The 20,454-nt window shown below is 41.2% G+C and overlaps 1 protein-coding gene across 1 annotated transcript; it reads left to right on the top strand.

The window, feature by feature from the left end:
* Positions 1 to 200: 200 nt before the first annotated feature.
* wdr7 (WD repeat domain 7) lies at positions 201 to 20,435 on the top strand (the record flags this gene model as incomplete). Its single annotated transcript, XM_079487010.1, has 18 exons — positions 201 to 329; positions 2,261 to 2,432; positions 2,513 to 2,619; positions 2,705 to 2,783; positions 2,869 to 3,043; positions 3,542 to 3,618; positions 3,749 to 3,871; positions 4,782 to 4,927; positions 5,191 to 5,293; positions 8,099 to 8,246; positions 8,332 to 8,580; positions 8,669 to 8,889; positions 11,694 to 11,889; positions 12,018 to 12,232; positions 15,685 to 15,918; positions 15,998 to 16,494; positions 19,249 to 19,334; positions 20,308 to 20,435. The coding sequence occupies exons 2-18, from the start codon at positions 2,274 to 2,276 to the stop codon at positions 20,433 to 20,435; spliced, it is 2,943 nt and encodes a 980-aa protein (XP_079343136.1). The 5' UTR covers positions 201 to 329; positions 2,261 to 2,273.
* Between the last annotated feature and the right edge of the window lie 19 nt (positions 20,436 to 20,454).

The raw sequence follows: 20,454 nt of genomic DNA, 5'->3' as shown, positions 1-20,454 counted from the left end.
AAAGAAAAAGCAAAAGAAAATATATATGTATCAAATAATAAGCTGCAGAAATATAAATCATGGTACATGAAAGATCTCATCATATTTAAAAAAAAGATCAATATCATATCAATTGTTCTTAGTGATTTGATTAAATCTTTTACTTCGTTATATTGAGCTTCCTGTGGAGCGCCAACCCCGGCGGTGACGTCACCGCGTGACGCAATGACGCAGAGCGTGTGTCCTGTCAGCTGATCAGTGAGCCGCTGCGGAATCAACGCGCGTCGCTGCTGCGATATTTTCATTAAAACAGAGACTGAATAAACATGACACAATAAAAACACGTAAAGGTGAGTAAAGCACACACACACACACACACACAATCCGACACACAATCCGACACGAGCGGACATAGACTCGCGCGCGCTGTCTGATGATGATGGTGATAATGATGAAGAGAAATGAACGGGCCTGAGGTCAATACACACATTATATACACAATGACATCATACACATCATACACACAACAATACCATACAGACACACACACACACACACGCACACACGCACACACGCACACACACACACTCTTAACGTATACAATCGACACGTATGCTTATACAGCACACACACACACACACACACACACACACACACACACACACAATAATAAACGCACACAGTGGCATCATACACATCATACACACAACAATACCATACAGACACACACACACGCACACACTCTTAACGTATACAATCGACACGTATGCTTATACAGCACACACACACACACACACACACACACAATAATAAACGTACACAGTGGCATCATACACACTTATTAAGTTGAAGACAAACATAGTCAACACAGTATATACTACACACAATACATACATGCGCGCACACACACTCCTACAATCAACACACACTACACACTTATATTACTTATATTGACAACATGGACAATGAAAGTGTTGATGAAAGTTACAGAACAAGTGTGTGTTGTGACGTCATCTCAGTGTTAACATCAGTGTGTTAAATATAATCTGCATGTGAAATATTCTGAATATTATATTTTGTGTTTTATGAAAGCGAATGAGATGCGAATAACATTGTCAAAGTGAGCGAGTACGATCTGATGTATTGAGCTGATCTATGTGTTGAGTTGCAGAATGATTTCAGGAAACTGATTTGAGATCAGTGGTTGCGTACACGTGTGTGTGTGTGTGTGTGTGGATGAACAATCATTGATTTCTTTGAAAGGCTTTGATCAGTCTGCTGTCATGTTGGGAGTGTTTCACACAGACACACACACAGAGAGAGAGACGGCAGCATTGGGAACATATTGTCATATTGTTTGTAAATCTGCAGAAGAATCATTTCAGAATGAAGTTGATTCAGTTTGTGAAGATTAGACGAGTGTTTCGCAGGTTCAGGTTTTCTCTGAAGAGACGTGAACATTTCAGGTAAAGTGAGTCTTTTGTGCCGATACGACATTTGTCGCTTTCCTGCCTGCGTTCGTTTGTGTGCATTCTGAATTTGAAATGTTAAGATGTATTTGGAATGATCTATATGGGATATTTTACAGTAATTAAAATCAGGATATTAACGGGATGTGTTGAACGGTCTCTCTGTAACTGTCTCTGGCACAGAAGATCCAATAAATAGATTTCATTCATATGTGGCTCTGAACAATCCTGCTTCATTTTCATAGTATGTATGTTGAAACATGTCTGTTGATGGATTGTATTGGACCAGCGCACACAGAAGCGTTCAATAGTCCTCATAGTCTCGATCTATGTATGTTACATAACTCTTGAATTCTGAAGGCTTTTTAATTTTTGTTCAAACTCAAAGCAACATAGAAATCACGTGCGTAGCGTTGTGTTAAATCATGTATTGCCTATTGCGTGTTGGCTGTCAGAGTCAGACTGAAGTGAACTTCATTTGTAAGTCATTTTGGATAAAAGCGTCTGAGTGCTAGATGAATAAATGTAAATATAGATTTTGATCAGTTAGTCTTTACTGTAGATCATTACTTTATTTTCATTTTCCTGACAGATGTTTGGACTTTACTACTAATGTACTGCTTCACTATAAACTTAAATTCACCAAAAGCTGCAATTCATAACAAAATTCACATTGTGTAAGTAGTATGCATACTGCAGAAATAGAGAAGTGTGCCACACTGAACATAGCCTGTGAATCAAGCGTAACACTGATCTGTTTTTCTTTGTTGTGTGCCCATTCCTTTATAGATTTTTTGTCTCTCTCTCTTCAGTGTCACAGAGAACATGTCGGGAAACAGTCTGGTGTTACCCATAGTTCTGTGGGGCCGTAATGCTCCCACTCACTGTATCTCCAGTCTGCTGGTGATGGACGATCTGAGCACCATCATCACCGGCTGCCATGACGGACAGATCTGCATCTGGGATATGACCTCAGAGCTGGAGGTCAGAGGTCACGCTCAATGTCCTCTTCTGCATGAGCGCTCACGTTTACTGACTCTTTCTGTGTGTGTCTGTGTGTTCAGATTAATCCACGCGCTCTGCTGTTCGGACACACGGCGTCCGTCACCTGCCTCTCCAAAGCCAGCGCCAGCAGCGATAAACAATATCTCGTCAGCACCTCCGAGAACGGGTGAGAGAGAGGGTGTGTGAGAGAGAGAGAGAAAGCTGAAGATAAACATAAGAACTTATAAAATGTATGTGTGTGTTTCTCAAAGGGAAATGTGTTTATGGGATGTCAGCGACGGCCGTTGTATTGAGTTCACAAAGTTGGCCTGTGCTCACACCGGTATACAGGTAACTTTCTCAAGACTACACCTCATGAACCACAGAGAACATCTTACAGTATTCAGATGTGAATAAATCTCTTGTGTTTCAACAGTTTTATCAGTTCACCATCGGCACACAGAGAGAGGGCCGTCTTCTGTGCCACGGACATTACCCAGAAATCCTAGTGGTTGATGCCACCAGCCTGGAGGTTCTGTACTCGCTCGTGTCCAAGATTTCACCCGACTGGATCAGTTCAATGAGCATCATTCACTCGCACCGCACGCAGGGTAACTCCCGTTCTGATAAGAGACGCTTTTTATACGTCATAAACCACACGTGACACAATTAAGAGACAATTTTAACAAAATCAAACCTCAGGAGTAACGTGAAGTCATCCAACAGCAGTATGAAAGACTGACAGCTTGACAACACACATGAAAACTGGGATAAAGATTCAGGTTATCACAATAAAAAAAGACTTTTCCTGAAATATGACTGTTGTATTGCTCAAAAGTGAATCTGAACCTGTTTAGTTGCAGCATTTGAGGTCTGAAAATACAGAGCATCTTTCTCTAGTTTTTATTTTCTGCTAATAAATGCAAAAAGAAAAAATGTTTTTATTTGAAGTTTGGGAGAAATATTCACAGAATGAAACAAAAATGATAATTTTACCTAGAAAAAGTATAATTTTGAAATGGTCTCTTAATTGTTTCTGTGGCTGTACGTTGTATTTTCACCATTGAAATGACTCATAATGCATGTCTGTTTGTGTGTGTTTGTTTAAGAGGACACAGTGGTTGCTGTATCTGTCACTGGGATTCTGAAGGTGTGGATCATCACAGCAGAAGTCAGCCGGATGCAGGTGAGAATCACTGAGGATCAGACGCTAGTCTTCATTCAAACTTCTACTTAAAAACACAATGTTGATGATGTGAGTCGCCACAGAGATCCATGTGCATGTGTGGATTCATTCTGTCTGTGTGTGTGTCTAGCAGGATCTGGATCCAGTGTTTGAAGAAGAGTCAAAGCCCATCTACTGTCAGGGCTGTCAGAGTATCTCATTCTGCACCTTCACACAACTCTCACTGCTGGTGGTGTGCTCCAGATACTGGAGAGTAAGTGTGTGTGTGTGTGTGTGTGTGTGTGTGTGTGTGTGTGTGTTTGATGCTGGTGGTGTGCTCCAGATACTGGAGAGTAAGTGTGTGTGTGTGTGTGTGTGTTTGATGCTGGTGGTGTGCTCCAAATACTGGAGAGTAAGTGTGTGTGTGTGTGTGTGTGTGTGTGTGTGTGTGTGTGTGTGTGTGTGTTTGATGCTGGTGGTGTGCTCCAGATACTGGAGAGTAAGTGTGTGTGTGTGTGTGTTTGATGCTGGTGGTGTGCTCCAAATACTGGAGAGTAAGTGTGTGTGTGTGTGTGTGTGTGTTTGATGCTGGTGGTGTGCTCCAGATACTGGAGAGTAAGTGTGTGTGTGTGTGTGTTTGATGCTGGTGGTGTGCTCCAGATACTGGAGAGTAAGTGTGTGTGTGTGTGTGTGTGTGTGTTTGATGCTGGTGGTGTGCTCCAAATACTGGAGAGTAAGTGTGTGTGTGTGTGTGTGTTTGATGCTGGTGGTGTGCTCCAGATACTGGAGAGTAAGTGTGTGTGTGTGTGTGTGTGTGTGTGTGTGTGTGTGTGTGTTTGATGCTGGTGGTGTGCTCCAAATACTGGAGAGTAAGTGTGTGTGTGTGTGTTTGATGCTGGTGGTGTGCTCCAAATACTGGAGAGTAAGTGTGTGTGTGTGTGTGTGTGTGTGTTTGATGCTGGTGGTGTGCTCCAAATACTGGAGAGTAAGTGTGTGTGTGTGTGTGTGTGTGTTTGATGCTGGTGGTGTGCTCCAAATACTGGAGAGTAAGTGTGTGTGTGTGTGTTTGATGCTGGTGGTATTGTCCAAATACTGGAGCGTAAGTGTGTGTGTGTTTGCGTTTGTGATTGTATGTCCTCACACTGACCGACTGTTATGCTGTGTTCCGTTTGTGTGTGTTACAGGTGTTTGACTCTGGTGATTTCTCTCTGCTGTGTTCTGTCCCGAGTGAGAGCGGTCAGTCGTGGGCTGGAGGCGAGTTCATCGCTGCAGATAAAGTCATCATATGGACTGAAGACGGCTGCAGCTACATTTACAAACTACCACCCAGGTAACAACAACCCTTACTGGATACACACAATTACAAACAAACAACAACACACCTGCAAACTACCAACACAAACATCCACACACTCACAACACTATATTTGTTTATGTGAAACACAAATTACCTACACAACCAAACACTTACAGACTAACAACAATCACACATTTACACACCCATCCTACTGTACACATGATCACACACGTACACTGTCAACAAATGACGTCATACTCGCACCTCATGCCTGTGTGTGTGTGTGTGTGTCTCAGTTGTCTCCCAGCGAGTGAACATTTCCGCAGTAGTGTTGGTAAAACCACAGAAGGCTCCATTCCACCGCTGGTGTACAGTATAGCGGACAGCACTGACAAACAGGTCAGAAATGAATATTATTTGTGTTATTTAACACGTGTGTCACCGTGAACATAGCTTTAGAATCTGACATTGCCTTGCAAAAATAAAAGTGATCTTTCACTTTCATGTTGTTTTTATAACAAATACTGTAAATTGATGTTCGCTGTGAGTTTCAGCGTCAGTGTTAGCAGATTTGTGTTCCGTCTGTATTATTTCTCAGTAGTCTTGTCCTAGTCTAGTCTGTTTATGTGTTTGTACAGCATTTTATGTGTGTGTTTTATTTATTTATGATTTGCTCTTTTGTCTGTTGTTGACTCCGCCCCTTGCCCCTCCCAGTTGGAGGAGGGGTGGCAGGGTCAGTGTGTGGTGGTGTGTCTCCCTGACAGCGGTTGTGATGTGGAGCTCTACACTCCTGAATTGCAATACAGCCAGCGGCCTCTAGAGGCACCAGTAAGCCCAGCTGACAGACGCAGACACGCCAGTGGGGGGCGCTCTAGATGCATACATATGCCCCAGACATCCAGTCACTAATTCATAAATTGACCATAGTGACTATTATAATCAGACAATTCAAACATGTGAATCTAAATGATATGTTTATAACATCACATGTTCAGGATTTTCTACGGTTGTAATAATAACAGGGTTCCCCTATAAATCATTAAATTTGCATATTTGATACATACTAATCATATTCTGTCTGCATAAATCATTTTAACCTTACACCGTGACTACACCGGACCGCGCCGCATCCAGTGTGGATGATAGTGTGTTCTAATGCGTTTCTAATGTCTTTTGTTGTGTCGCGTCCGGTGTAGACATGGTGTTAAAGGGATAGTGCACCCAAAAATGAAATATAATCTTGTCATTTCAAACCTTTATGGGTTTATTTTTTCCGCAAAACAAAAAAGAAGATATTTTAAAGAAAGGTGGTAACCGAAATGCACTGGCCCCCATTCACTTCTATTGTATGGACACAAAACCAATGCAAGTGAATGGGGTCCAGCGATCAACATCTTTCAGAATATCTTCTTTTGTGTTCAGCGGAAGAAAGACAAGACAAGAGGGTGAGAAAATAAACATTCTGTCATCATTTATGGGTGAACTATCACTTTAAATCAAAAGGTCATTAAAATGACTCAGTAAGGAGATCCAACAACTTTTGAATAGTGTTTGTTTCTCAGTTATTCTTGGCTTTATTATGTTCTAACATTACACATTTGTCCGAATGATTGATTCGTGAATCGGACTGAATTTAAACAACTTAATATTCTTATCTGTAAATCGCAAGTCGCTAAAAGAATCGTGCAGTTTCATTGGTTGAACAGTGTGGGAAACTTGTCCTTGACAAACGTAGCTTTGAATCTGTGAATCTGATTGGATGTCGTTAAGCTCCTGTGGCGTTTCTGCTTCCATCTCGCTGTCTGTGAAGAATCACTCTGATTCGCCAGGTCTCATGCTCCTCCCACTAAAAACGGCCAATCATTGAGTCCCCTCATCCGCCTTCACCTGTTGAAGAAGCATGCAGCATCCCTGAGCTTCTTCACACTCGCTGCAGCGTCACATCGCATGCAAACGGATGAATCTGACAGATTTTTGTATGCTGGAAAACAGCTCGAAAAACAAGTTGCTTTTTTATACTAACATTTATGAGTCTTTGATTTGCTTTATTTTTTTAGACATATAATAGTTTTACTCATCTATCAAACTTTAATGGATAGATACATTTTAGCGATCAAATATTGAATTGAATATAAATTGAATAGTCGAATATAATTATTTTACTGATTAATCATTAATCACGTATAGTGTAACAAGGGCCAATAGCTGGGAAGTGTCACTTTCTTCATTTATTGTTGCTTTTCGTTTGTTTATCTGAGATCTTTCTGTTCATTTCTCTTTGGTTTGGAGTGTGCAGGCGTGTAGCATGTTGTCACGTGTGATTGGGTGTTTTTCTCTGAATGAAAGCTTATCGGTGGAGCTTTGCACTACATTTACATTACATTTACATTTAGTCATTTAGCAGACGCTTTTTTCCAAAGCGACTTACAGATGAGGAAACGTTGGAAGCAATTATAACAACATAGGCAATAAAATACATAAGTGCATCAAACTAGTCCATTAAAGCCTATAGCACAGTATACAAAGCTAAGAATAGTGAGGTTAGTAAGGTTAAAAAATATTATTTTAATATTATCACTATATTCAATACATCATGAAAGCACATTAAAGTTTAACATTACAGTTCCAACACACACACACACACACACGTTTATATTTATTAAAGAAACACAAAAAAGGTTTCAATCAAGTACATAAAAATGTTGTGTTTTAAAGAATCTTATTTTTGATAATTAAACCTAGTTTTTTTCTCTTAAACACAGCCATATAAGCTGGCATGTCCATAAAAATGTTGAAGAGTAAACAAAAAAGTAAACGTGATTAAGAACAACAGTGGTTTATTATCTAAGTTCTCATAACTTGTGTCTGTTACAGTTTTAGTGTTTCTACAACACAAACTGACTCTTTTATATACAAAGTGTTTACTTGAACATCAGCCATTAAAATAAAAAAACACAATTCACCCTTTATTCATTTTGTGTTGTTTTGTTTGTGTCATGACTCAAATGTCTGTCGCGTCTCAGTCATGATTCTGCATCATTTCCCCCTCACAGGAAATAGATGCTCATGTTTAAATCATACAGAGATGCGGTTCACGGAGACTCGCGCCGGGTGTTTTTCAGCGTGTGTGTTTTAGTGAGTGACTCTTTGACGCCGTGATGATTTGCAGATGTGTTTGTGATGTTTCCGTGTGCGTCCTCACAGCTCCTGATCTGTCCACCGGTCACCCGTTTCTTTTACGGACGGAGGGAACCGTTCCACAAGCTACTGATTCAAGGAGATTCAGCCGGGAGACTGACGTTGTGGAGCATTCCGGAAACATCTCCCTTACCGCCGGTCTCATCCCCTGCAGGTACAGGACTCAGTACTGCCCCCTAGTGTGTCCATCTACTACATAAATACATGTTTCCCTCCACGTCATATATATTCTATCTCAGAGCTGCAGGTGTCGGCCAGCATCAGTCTCCAGGAGGCCTTTGATAAACTGACTCCGTCTCCGGCCGGCATTATCGACCAGTTGAGCGTTCTGCCCAGCTCCAATGATCCCATCAAGGTGACGGCCAGCGTGTACATCCCCTCACAGGGTCGGCTGGTGTGCGGCCGTGAGGACGGAAGCATCATACTGGTTCCTGCCACTCAAACAGCCATCGTTCAGCTCCTGCAGGGAGAACACATGCTGCGCAGAGGTGACGTATTGGTCTCTGGTCTACGAGAGAACTTGATAGTATTTGTTTCTTGATGTATTTACCTGTGTACATTTACCTGTGTGTGCAGGATGGCCTCCTCATCGAACCCTCAGAGGTCACAGGCACAAGGTCACGTGTTTGCTGTACCCGCATCAGGTGTCTCCGCGCTACGATCAGCGCTCGCTGGTGTCCGGAGGTGTGGACTTCTCTGTCATCATCTGGGACATTTTCACAGGCGAGATGAAGCACATCTTCTGCGTTCACGGGGGAGAAATCACACAGCTGATCGTGCCTCCCGAAAACTGCAGCGTAAGTTTCACGTGTGTCAGAATTAAAATGAACAAGAAGAACTGCGATTAACTAACCGGCACAGCAGGGCTTATTGAGGGTGGGTGGGGCTTATCAGGCCAGGGTAATCTCTGATTGGTCAGATGTAATGGGTACACAGTACATTCATTTCCAACTTGTTGTTTTGTGTTGCACTTCTCGGCCACCATAGGTCAGATACCTGTTCTTTGCACTGATTGATCAATCACAGCCGTTTGTGTTCAGTGGAAAGACATTTTAAAATCCTTTTCTAGAATTTGGATGGAATTTCTAGAAATGGTCCATTTCTCACGTATCCATCCCTGGAATTATACCTTCCAAAAGGTACCGTCTACAAACTGAGATTCTCTCACATTGTAGTAATAGTTTTGGGAGACTTGAGTGAAATGTTTCTGGTTATTAAAAAAAAACCTTTGATCTGAAAGTGAATGCTTGAATGTTTGTTTAGTAAACAAAAATATAATTTAGCAAACAAACATGTTTTTTTCATGACAAAACTAACACTTTATTAAATAAAAGATGTTTTTGAAATGGACGACTTTGACTGAAAGAGCAGCCAATAAGAGCACAGGATAGATGGGAAATCCTTAAATATGGTTTTAAAAGCATCTCTAGCTGAGACCTCAAGAAGCTGCTTCAGAAAAAGATTCTAGCAAACTCTAGTCAACAGGTGACTACACTGAAGATGATCAAATACAACACGTTTTAATCTGTTTTTTTTTTGTTTCAACGTAATTACAATAGTTACCATTGTTTATTTCATAAGTTTATTAATTATTCAAAAATATGGGAACAATATGACACTTACACCGTGTCTACACCGGATGAGACCGAAGCGATGCGAAACGATAAAAGACATTAGAAACACATTAAACTCATAAATTCATATTTTGTCCACACTGGATACGACGCGGTGCGGCACAACGCGACAAACACATTAACAACAAGCAGATTGTCATGTCGTATCACGCCTTTCCAGTCCGGTGTAGACACGGTGTTAAGTGTCCAAAAACATTTGACCTGTAGTGTACATGAATAACATATTCATAAATATTCAGCTATGTATTTAGGTTGTGTGATATTCCTATAAAACACTTTATACATTAGAAAGAAACGATTCATAATATTAAATAATTCGGAAATAGATTGAATCTCTGAACAAAATAAGAGACCATTTTTTTATGTGCATTTGTTGGCAGAAAACGAAAATAAATATAATATTAATAATATAATAGTAATAATAACAAAAATGTTTTCAATCCATTATGGTGTAAAATTGAATCTCAGTGCAAAAAAGTTGTGATGCGTGTGGTGCTGCTGCTGAGGGGAGAAGATGGGTTACCATGGTGACAGTTATGTGATGAGCAGTGATGTATCTGGTGTGATTGTCACGGTCAAGGCTTCTCATGACAATACATCAAGACTCAAGAACATCACCTGTCATCACACACACTGAATGTGTTTCCTGCTCCGGTTGACACACACACACACAGCTTTCCTGTAGCTCAGTGGTTAGAGCATTGTGTTAACAACACAAGGTTGTGGGTTGGATCCCAGGGGATTGCAGATGTAAAATGTATAGGATAATGCTATGTAAGTCGCTTTGGATAAAAGCGTCTGTCAAATGCCTAAATGTTAACATCACTTTTCTTATTTTCTAGAATATTTTTAATTTGACTGTTTCAAATGTTGTCCTCCGCCTCCTTCTTTCTTTTACAGATGTGTTGATGCAGTTTCGTAACTCTCTAACAGAAGCTCTAATCTCTCACTCCCACCTTGGTGACCAATTAGGCGGAGACTTTTCATATGAAATGTCAGAGCGAGAGGTCACAATGTCTCCAAAATACATTCAGAAGAGTGGACTCTGCTGTTGTCATGGCAACGCTCCCGTTCTCCCCTTAAGTCATGCTTGACCTTTGCTGTGGGATTTGTCGTACAACACAAACCGCCGATGACCTTACGTGAAGCGCTCTGCTTTCCGATTTTTTCATTTCGTTCTCTGTGATATCATTTCCAATTTCATTGTTGGAAGGTTTTGACTTTTCGGTTGTTATTTAGCTCGTGTGGACGACGTTGTTGGCATTTCATTATTCGCTGGTAGAAGCTGTCGTGTTCTTTGTGAATAAAGTGAGACAGAATCAATACAGACAGAATGATATCAGACTAGATATTTGTGCACTGGAAAGTGTTGTTTCTGATAATACATGTTTTTTACGTCCATTTATAATAAATATAGCTGTACATTTAAACTGCTCATTTTTGTCTGTAGATGTCACATTCAACCTCTCCAAACACATCTGTGGTTTTGAAGGGTTCATGCTTCTGTCCCCATAGACATAATAAAAAACTACACGCCGCTTTGCTCCGCTGCTGCGAAACGTCAACGGTGCCGCCATATTAGTCAGGGCAACAGTGCACTAAAAGCCTATGGAGAGAGCTGCGCTTAACACGGACATGTAGATTGTTTCTGAGTTTTATTTGAATCATCAAACAAAAAACCCAAGGTTATTAAGTTTAGTTTACATAGTAGATAAAACTACTGTTTTTCATGATGGAAATTCTGCAGCAATTTTAGACATTTTCAAAGATAAAGTATGTTCTTTTATTAATCCGGTAAAACCGTACAGCAGTAAAACATGTTGTATGTGATATAGTAAAACAAAAAACACTGCCTTGCACTATAAGAATGAAATAGCAGTATATAGTCACGTCTCTCCCAGTGTTAGTTGTCATCATATCACAGAGTGTGAAAATGTCATAATTCTTCTCTCGTTGTGTTTGTGTAGACGCGTGTGCAGCACTGCGTCTGTTCCGTGGCCAGCGATCACTCCGTCGGTCTGCTCAGTCTGAGAGAGAGAAAGTGCATCATGTTGGCCTCCAGACATCTCTTCCCCATCCAGGTGATCAAATGGAGGCCGTGTGATGATTATCTGGTGGTGGGATGTTCCGATGGATCCGTGTACGTGTGGCAGATGGATACAGGTGAGTCGCAGGGTTCAAGGTCAGGTTCACTTAACATTTCATTTTGATCAGCAACCAGACACGACTCTCTGTTTCGCTCTGGACCATTGTGTGGTGTGCATTTGTGTTTATGTGTGTGTGTTTGTCAGGGGCTCTGGACCGCTGTGTGATGGGTATCACAGCGGTGGAGATCCTGAATGCGTGTGATGAGGCCGTACCCGCAGCGCTGGACTCTCTCAATCACCCCGCGGTGAATCTGAAACAGGCCATGACCCGCCGCAGTCTCGCTGCGCTCAAGAACATGGCACAACACAAGCTGCAGACGCTCGCCACAAACCTGCTCGCTGCAGACAACGCTGACAAGGTGTGTGTGTGTCTGTCTCGCTGTCTGTGTTTCACGCTCTCTCTGTCTCTCTTGTCTTTGATTTCTCTTATCATCTCTTCTGTTGGTCTGTTGACCTTTTAGTTCTAGACCTTAAAGTGTGAAGCTTGGGGTAATAGGGATGTTCAAATCACTTTTCTGTGTCTTTTGTGTAAGACTGACAGTCAAATGATGGAGTAATTTCAAGGTTATCTGTGTTTGTCCTTATTGTTCTCATTGGTCTTCTGTACGACAGACATACACCGACTGAACTAATGACACATAACCATCAGCAATCAAACCCCCTCACTATGGATCTGTGTGTGTGTGGGCTTCTGTGTCTACATTTACATTTAATGTCAATGGGCCTCATTCATGATACACGCGGAGAACGATTTTTTTGTGTAAATAGTTCCTAATGTCTTTCTGACGTACATTTTCGGATTTATGAAAAAGTTTGTATTTTTTAAATGTTAGTTGGTATGAAAGAAATGTACACCTGCTCCCTATCAAGTGTAAATGATGTATAAAACATTCAAACGTTCTGTATTATTGTAGACAAACTGATGACACTGCATTTTGATGCACTATGTATCATAATGATATTTCACAAGTTTCTTTAACCTTTCTTGTTTCGTTTGTCACTCTTAAACTTTGGGTAACACGCAGAGCTCGTCACTATCCCTTTTTACACAGTCGTCCAATCACAGTAGAGGAGAGGCGGGACAAACACTGCTTGTGTCTGGTGCATGCGTGTGTCTGTGTGTGTCCGTGTGTCTGTGCGTGTCTGTGTGTCCGTGTGTCTGTGCGTGTCTGTGTGTCCGTGTGTGTCTGTGTGTCTGTGCGTGTCTATGTGTGTCTGTGCGTGTCTGTGCGTGTCTGTGCGTGTCTGTGTGTCTGTGCGTGTCTGTGCGTGTCTGTGTGTCTGTGTGTCTGTGTGTCTGTGTGTGTCTGTGTGTGTCTGTGCGTGTCTGTGTGTCTGTGTGTCTGTGTGTCTGTGTGTGTCTGTGCGTGTCTGTGCGTGTCTGTGCGTGTCTGTGCGTGTCTGTGTGTCTGTGCGTGTCTATGTGTGTCTGTGTGTCTGTGTGTGTCTGTGTGTGTCTGTGCGTGTCTATGTGTGTCTGTGTGTGTCTGTGTGTGTCTGTGCGTGTCTGTGCGTGTCTGTGTGTCTGTGCGTGTCTATGTGTGTCTATGTGTGTCTGTGCGTGTCTGTGCGTGTCTATGTGTGTCTGTGTGTCTGTGCGTGTCTGTGCGTGTCTGTGCGTGTCTGTGTGTCTGTGCGTGTCTGTGTGTCTGTGCGTGTCTGTGTGTCTGTGCGTGTCTATGCGTGTCTGTGTGTCTGTGTGTGTCTGTGCGTGTCTATGTGTGTCTGTGTGTCTGTGTGTGTCTGTGTGTGTCTGTGCGTGTCTGTGCGTGTCTGTGCGTGTCTATGTGTGTCTGTGTGTCTGTGCGTGTCTGTGCGTGTCTGTGCGTGTCTCTGCGTGTCTGTGTGTCTGTGCGTGTCTATGTGTGTCTGTGTGTCTGTGTGTGTCTGTGTGTGTCTGTGCGTGTCTATGTGTGTCTGTGTGTCTATGTGTGTCTGTGTGTGTCTGTGCGTGTCTGTGCGTGTCTGTGCGTGTCTATGTGTGTCTGTGTGTCTGTGCGTGTCTGTGCGTGTCTCTGCGTGTCTGTGTGTCTGTGCGTGTCTATGTGTGTCTGTGTGTGTCTGTGGGTGTCTGTGAGTGTGTGTACAATACATGCACACACAAACACAAAAAAGTGTGAAAGCAGAATTGTATCATTTTAATATTTTAATACAATTTTTATTTTATTTTATAAGAATTATTTTTTTATAAAAATGTTGTTTGTTATGTTTGGTGTTATCGATATTAATGCTCATAAGTAAAAACTGTCAGACAGGCAAACACACACACACACACACACACACACACACAGATACACACACACACCCTCGCACACACAGACAGACAGACAGATACACACACACACACACACACACACTCACACACAGACCCTAACATTGAATGTAAATGTAAATGTAGACACACAAACCCACACATGCATGCGCACTCACACACACAGCAGGACAACTGAAAGACATAAAACCAGAGCGTTATCTTTTCACAGCAGATGTGTAAATATCCTCTAGAGGGCAGTGTATCTCCATGAGCAGAAATGTGTGTGTTTGTTCTCTTAATTATTTGATTCTGAATGTTCAGCTTTATCATAAAAAACACTTTTCAGGCCAGAGCTTCTTCTGGTGTGTAGTTTGTGTGTTAGTTTTAATGAAGTCACATCCCATTAGAAGAGTGTGTGAGTGTCTGATGTCGCAGGATTGTAATGACTGAATCAGGATCAGTCGCATCAGATCGGAGGATGATGTTATGTAAGGCACTCAGGAGTGATATCTGGTTATGCTGACATTAAACACGTCGTGATGCGTGCCGCCTGAGTCTTAAGTCATACAGTGTCTGAATGTTTCCAGAGAGGTCTGATCTGAGATCAGGTGTCCTGTAATGGTTCTGATCTCATCTGATGTGTTAAATATAGTGCAGTGATGCTGTGACCGAGACTACAGAGAGAACGCTTGAACTCTTCAACACTTAAGCAAACTCCACAAACTATTGTCTGTTACGTCATGTTTCAAAGTTGAAAAAACACTCAAAGCTTTGACATAGAGAGAAACTAGTGTGTGAAGGATGGGATGGAGTACATACTTAGTATGTTATGTAGACAAAGTGTTTAAACATTTAGGACAAGCCTTAGCTTAAGCCCGGACTATGTCTTAGTTAAATTAGCATATTCAAGTGGCTTTTATTAAGATGCCTTAGATAAAAACATCACTGGTGTGCATCTGATATATCATGTGATATATTTTAAGTTATTCCATGGTCTGTTTGAATTCTTGATTCTTATTGGCCGGAAGGAAAATGTGCATTCAAATCATGTAACACACGGCTAGCTGTGGATTATCCCTTACATATATCAGACCCATTTATTTTCATTTAAGACAGCTTAAACTTTCTGAAGAACACAGAAAGATATGAGGAAGAATGCTTATAACCAGACAGATCTTGACTCCCATAGTAGGAACAATTATGTTAATTTATAATTTTTTGGATCTGTTGAACACAAAATAAGATATTTTGAAGAATGTAGGACGGAAAACAGTTCTGCGTGACTTTTGACTACTATTGAGTCATGTGTTTTGAACATGTCTTTGCAGCTGATGATGGAGGAACGTTTGACTGATGTCTTTCAACGTTCTTCCACTGAATATTACCTTTAATAAAAAGATGATGTCACATCGACTAGTTTTTACTCATAAAGACAACGAACTAACAAACCAACTTCTAGTCTAACAGACTTTCAGAAGCCATTCACCATTGCTTTGAGTGCTGTTTTGCTTTGGATGAATGTCATGTTTAACTTTTGCTTGTCTTTTCTTTCTGTAGGGTAACCTGCCCAAATACTCTCATAACTCACTGGTTGTTCAGTCCATGAAGACAAACATCACAGATCCGGACATGCACGTGCTGTTTTTTGACGTGGAAGCCGTTATCATTCAGCTGTTGACCGAAGAAGCCCAGCGGCCGAACCCCACGCTTGTATCGCCCGAGACGCTGCAGAAGACGCCCGGCGGGGCCGATAAGGGCGGATCCTTCCTGGCCAACAAGATTTTCAAGCAGGTCAATGCCTGTTGCCAAATCATTGTATTGATAGAAATGTGAGTTTAAAGGTTTTTCACGCACCATCTCTCCCGTGCAGGTGAAGGAGACCATTAAAGAGAACATCAAAGAGCATCTTCTGGATGACGATGAGGACGAAGAGGAAGAACAGCGTCGCCGCGAGGAGAAGTCCAAGTCTCTGAGTTTGCTAGAGTATAATCTCACCATGGATACGGCGAAACTATTCATGTCCTGCCTGCACGCCTGGGGTCTGAACGGAGAACTCGACGAGGTGTGTTTGAACCGCCTGGGCATGCTCAGACCGCACACGCCCATCTCATTCGGCCTGATCTCCCGCGGGGGTCACATGTCCCTCATGCTGCCCACCTTTAAAGATTCTCTGCTGAGGCGACTGGCGCAGGGATGTGCGGATGGACACAAACTCTCCGTCTCCGAGGTCGTGGGAAAGGGCACGTATGGCGTGTCTAGGGCGGTGACCACGCAGCACCTGCTGTCCGTCATCTCGCTGGCCAACACGCTGATGGGCATGACCAACGCCACCTTCATCGGGGAACATATGAAGAAAGCTCCCAGCAGGTGAGTTCAAGATCACTCATGTATTTGGGGCTCCAAGGGGACAGACGGATGTTCAGGGTGGGACCGTGGACAGTCAGATAGAAAGCATGAAGCGTTTCATCTTGACCCCGGGGGATTTGTGTGTACCCACTGATGGGTGTTGTGTTCTAGGGAGGGGTCGAGCGAGTGTTATTGAGCTCACGTACAGAGGTCAGTGTTTGTTTGCCGATCATTGTACTGTCCAGGTAAACTGTCTGGCTGGTGTCAACACAAGAAAGCCATCGATACGCTCCGTCGATGTGTTTGTGTATCATGATTGTTTAGATTGAAGCAGAACTTCACCGATTATTTCAAAGTCACAGTTTTACCTTGAAATAATTTTCATGAGTCAACCTACTGAGATCTGGAGTTCATCTTTATGATTGTACTTTAGTAATCTACTGTACTTTTACTATCATTGTATTCAGGGGCGTAATCTCCACTGGGGACATAAATCCTGTTCCTAAAAAAATCAGTTTTTAACCGCATGTTAAGCTGTTTCGTTATAATGGACTTCTTTGGGGAAGAAACGCGTAATGCCTTTTTTCGTTTAATAATGACAGCAGTTAGTGTTGACAAGGCTTGACAGAAACCTGGGATTCCCTGGTCGTTGTTTAGGTAAAACTAAACCTTGTTAAGCATTTTAGAAAGTCATCCGGCTCGTCTCCTTCCGACCGCAGATTCAGGTTTACAAGCCACGATTTCCTCCTTTTCTCAGTCAATACTCGCGTTTTCCCCCTTCATCAACATCAACCTTTTCTACACAATAAAAACACCTTTTGGTTTCATGGTTTAATCGATAAAAAACAATGCAAAACACCCTTGACTGTATTACTTTATTTATTTAATTCAGCAATGAAAATCTAGAAAGTCTAAACAAAATATTTTAATTGTGATTTTCCATTTTAGTGGCAACTTCTGTAAATGCTGCAAAGAAAAAAGGCGTTTTTGGTAATTCTTTGTAATACCGTAATGTTTACTTCTACCATTACGGATAAACATTTATAATACAATAAGAAAAAAAAACTTGTGTTACAGTAATGAGAATTGGGGGCAGTTTGTTGTTGTCTTAAAGATAAAGAAAATAAAATCTTTCTGCTCAAAGATGGACTCGATACTAAAACAAAACTGAATCTGTTTTTTGCTCTGAGCAACATTTGATTCTAGTTTTTATGAGGCAATTTCACGTTTACGGGCTTCTTTTATATTTCCTTTTTAAATTCTCTTCATAGCAGAGCAAGATTAAACAATCAAAAAGAGATCTGTCAATATTCCTCTTAAACACACTTGAGCTAAAACCGACTCATTTAAGGCTCAAAATAAAGCCTCTTTTATTGCTCCGTGTGGATATTTGGACTTTTATTGTATTTTATAATGTGTTCAGAAGAGATTTGAAAGCCTTAAACTCAAGATGCTCTTTAGATTGTTCTCATGTTTTGATAACATCACATCCACATGTGTGTTCTGTGGATTTGGTGTTTTAATATATTGTAGTTTTTCAGATAATAAAACTCTTGCACACACACACAAGTCACTGACATCCTCTCAAGTCCTTTCAGCCAACAAAATGTGTTCAGTCTCGCTCAAAACTTTGTCAAAGCCGTTTCAGTAGTGGCCTGAGCAGACGCAGGATTTAAAGATCTCGGGAGGTTTATCCCAGACTTTAAAGAGGTCAGACTCTTGTTAGAGTGAATGCAACAGGTGGACGAGAGAATAATGATCACAGGAGGAGACGCTGGAACTTGATAGAGCATTAGGAAAAAAGAGACTGAATAGAGAGAGAGAGAGAGAGAGAGAGACCTTCAGTCTGCAGAGAAGATAACAAGCTCACACTAAGACATCTCCTGAAAGAGAGTTTATATGAAGCTAAACATTATAACTTTTATAACCTTTGTTGAAGTTAACAGAGAAGGAAGAAGTAAGTCTGTCGATTAATCGTATTTTAATTGTGATAACAGCTTATGGTTCCCTCGATTAATAAAGTATAGTCGTTGTGATGATAATGTTTTAAAAGCAAACACAAAACTCCCGATAACGCCAAGAATATCATCACAAATACGTTACAAATAAAAAAAGCACGCATTTCTTTCACTGCATTTGTACTACTTTAATACGCTGTTCCAAAACACAAACACAAACATGAAGGGTGACCAATACTAATGATTAAAAAAAATGTCATTCCGAAGATCACAAAATGGTAATTTTTTTTTTTTTAATGATTTATTTGTGCTATAAAATACAGTGTTGAAAAAGTTAAATGGTAGCAGATCATGGCTGTGATTATAATTTTACCCATAACCGTGCAGCCCTAGGAAGAAGTGTATTTATTGTCCTGAACTCTTTTGAATCAAAAGACTTTTGTTATTTACTTCACAAATGTATGCAGGTGCAAATGCAAGCGCATGCTCCAGCTAGACATTCAATGTGTGTTTATCTTCCTTCGGTCAAGGAATACATGAAATGTTCATTTTGAATGTTCAACATGTGTTATTGTGTCTGCTTTTGACATGTCGAAACACAATTAAAGTTGCAAAGAGTACACAAACACATGTAGATATCACAGATATACTAACAAATACACACATGTTGGGTTTCCATGATTTATGGGTTTGTGCCGACACACACATGCATAAATGCAAAGGATTTGTACACATGTATTCTCTTTTACACACACACACAGGTTTGTGTGCTGCAGATGTGTGTGTTAAATATTTGATTTGGTCTTTTGTGTTTTAGGCCCCCAAGACCAGGAACCCCAGAGACTCAGAGAAAGAGCAGCGTGCAGACCTCCAGCCCGGCCATGCAGAGCCAGATCAAACAAGGTAACTACAAAGAGAGACTTGCCTTTAAAAATAAAGTCCAGAAACATGAAAAATTCTGCTCGCACCACAAAACAAACACTGCTGACAAAGTCAAAAGAATTTAAATGTAAAACCTCACACACGCGTGCGTGTCCTCAGGCTGTTGCTCTCAGGCATTCCCAGGTTAAATCACGACCAAGTTCCTTTCGTAAAATATTGACTCCAGCTTTCTTTCTTTGTCAATATGACGACGTTGTCTTATATTACTGTTTCGTCCAATGTATGAAATACTATGAAGGTTTTCCTGTTCTAATTTTGTCTTTGTTTCGTAAAGTGTAACTTTGTCAATAATACGATTCAGATGTTTAGGGGTGTCACAAGATACCGCTGTTGTTCATGACCACGGTATCGATATTGTGTTAATTTGACGCATATGATAATATCCTGAATAATTCACCAGCCATTTAAAGTTTTGCCTTTTAGAGTCACAATAGTTATAAATCATAAGTGGAATTGAAGTTTGAATTGGTGGCCAAAAAAGGAGAAAATACAAAATGAACTAAATTTGACTGATCGCATTATTTGTTTAAATACGGTTTGGCTTTCATAACCATGAACAGAAAATCTGATATTTGGACCGTCCTAGTCTTAGATGTTCATTATGATTCTTTTTGGATTGAATAAATTGCAGTTTATTTTAATGATTCATTTTAAAGAACCAGTTCATAAGAATGATTTAATGGTGTTCTTTGTTATTTGTGTCTTACAAACACAACACTTTCTCCGGGTCACACTGTCTGTTAAAGCCTTTTAGCAACGCACACACACACACACACACACACTTCCTCGACACGTGCCCTAATTTGTTGGCCATCCTGAGCAGCCATTGTTCAGTCACAATAGAGACAGACTGTGAATAATCGCTTGTGTTCAGCAACACGCCGCACGCCTGTTCGTCCCCATTGAGACGGGACTTGTGTGTGTCGTTCTTTAGCTCTCTGGGCGCAGAAGGGCCCGCAGCATCTCTTTCACATGCTAACCGCTCTTTCAGCGCTCGGACAAACATCAGCCCTCCGTGTCCGACATTCTGACACGCGCCTGTCCGATGAATTCTCACGCTGAACGAGATGGCGAACATATA

This window comes from Barbatula barbatula, assembly GCF_947034865.1.
Source record: "Barbatula barbatula genome assembly, chromosome: 22".
In the NCBI taxonomy this organism is placed as follows: domain Eukaryota; kingdom Metazoa; phylum Chordata; class Actinopteri; order Cypriniformes; family Nemacheilidae; genus Barbatula; species Barbatula barbatula.
This window is presented reverse-complemented; position numbering and strand designations above follow the sequence as displayed.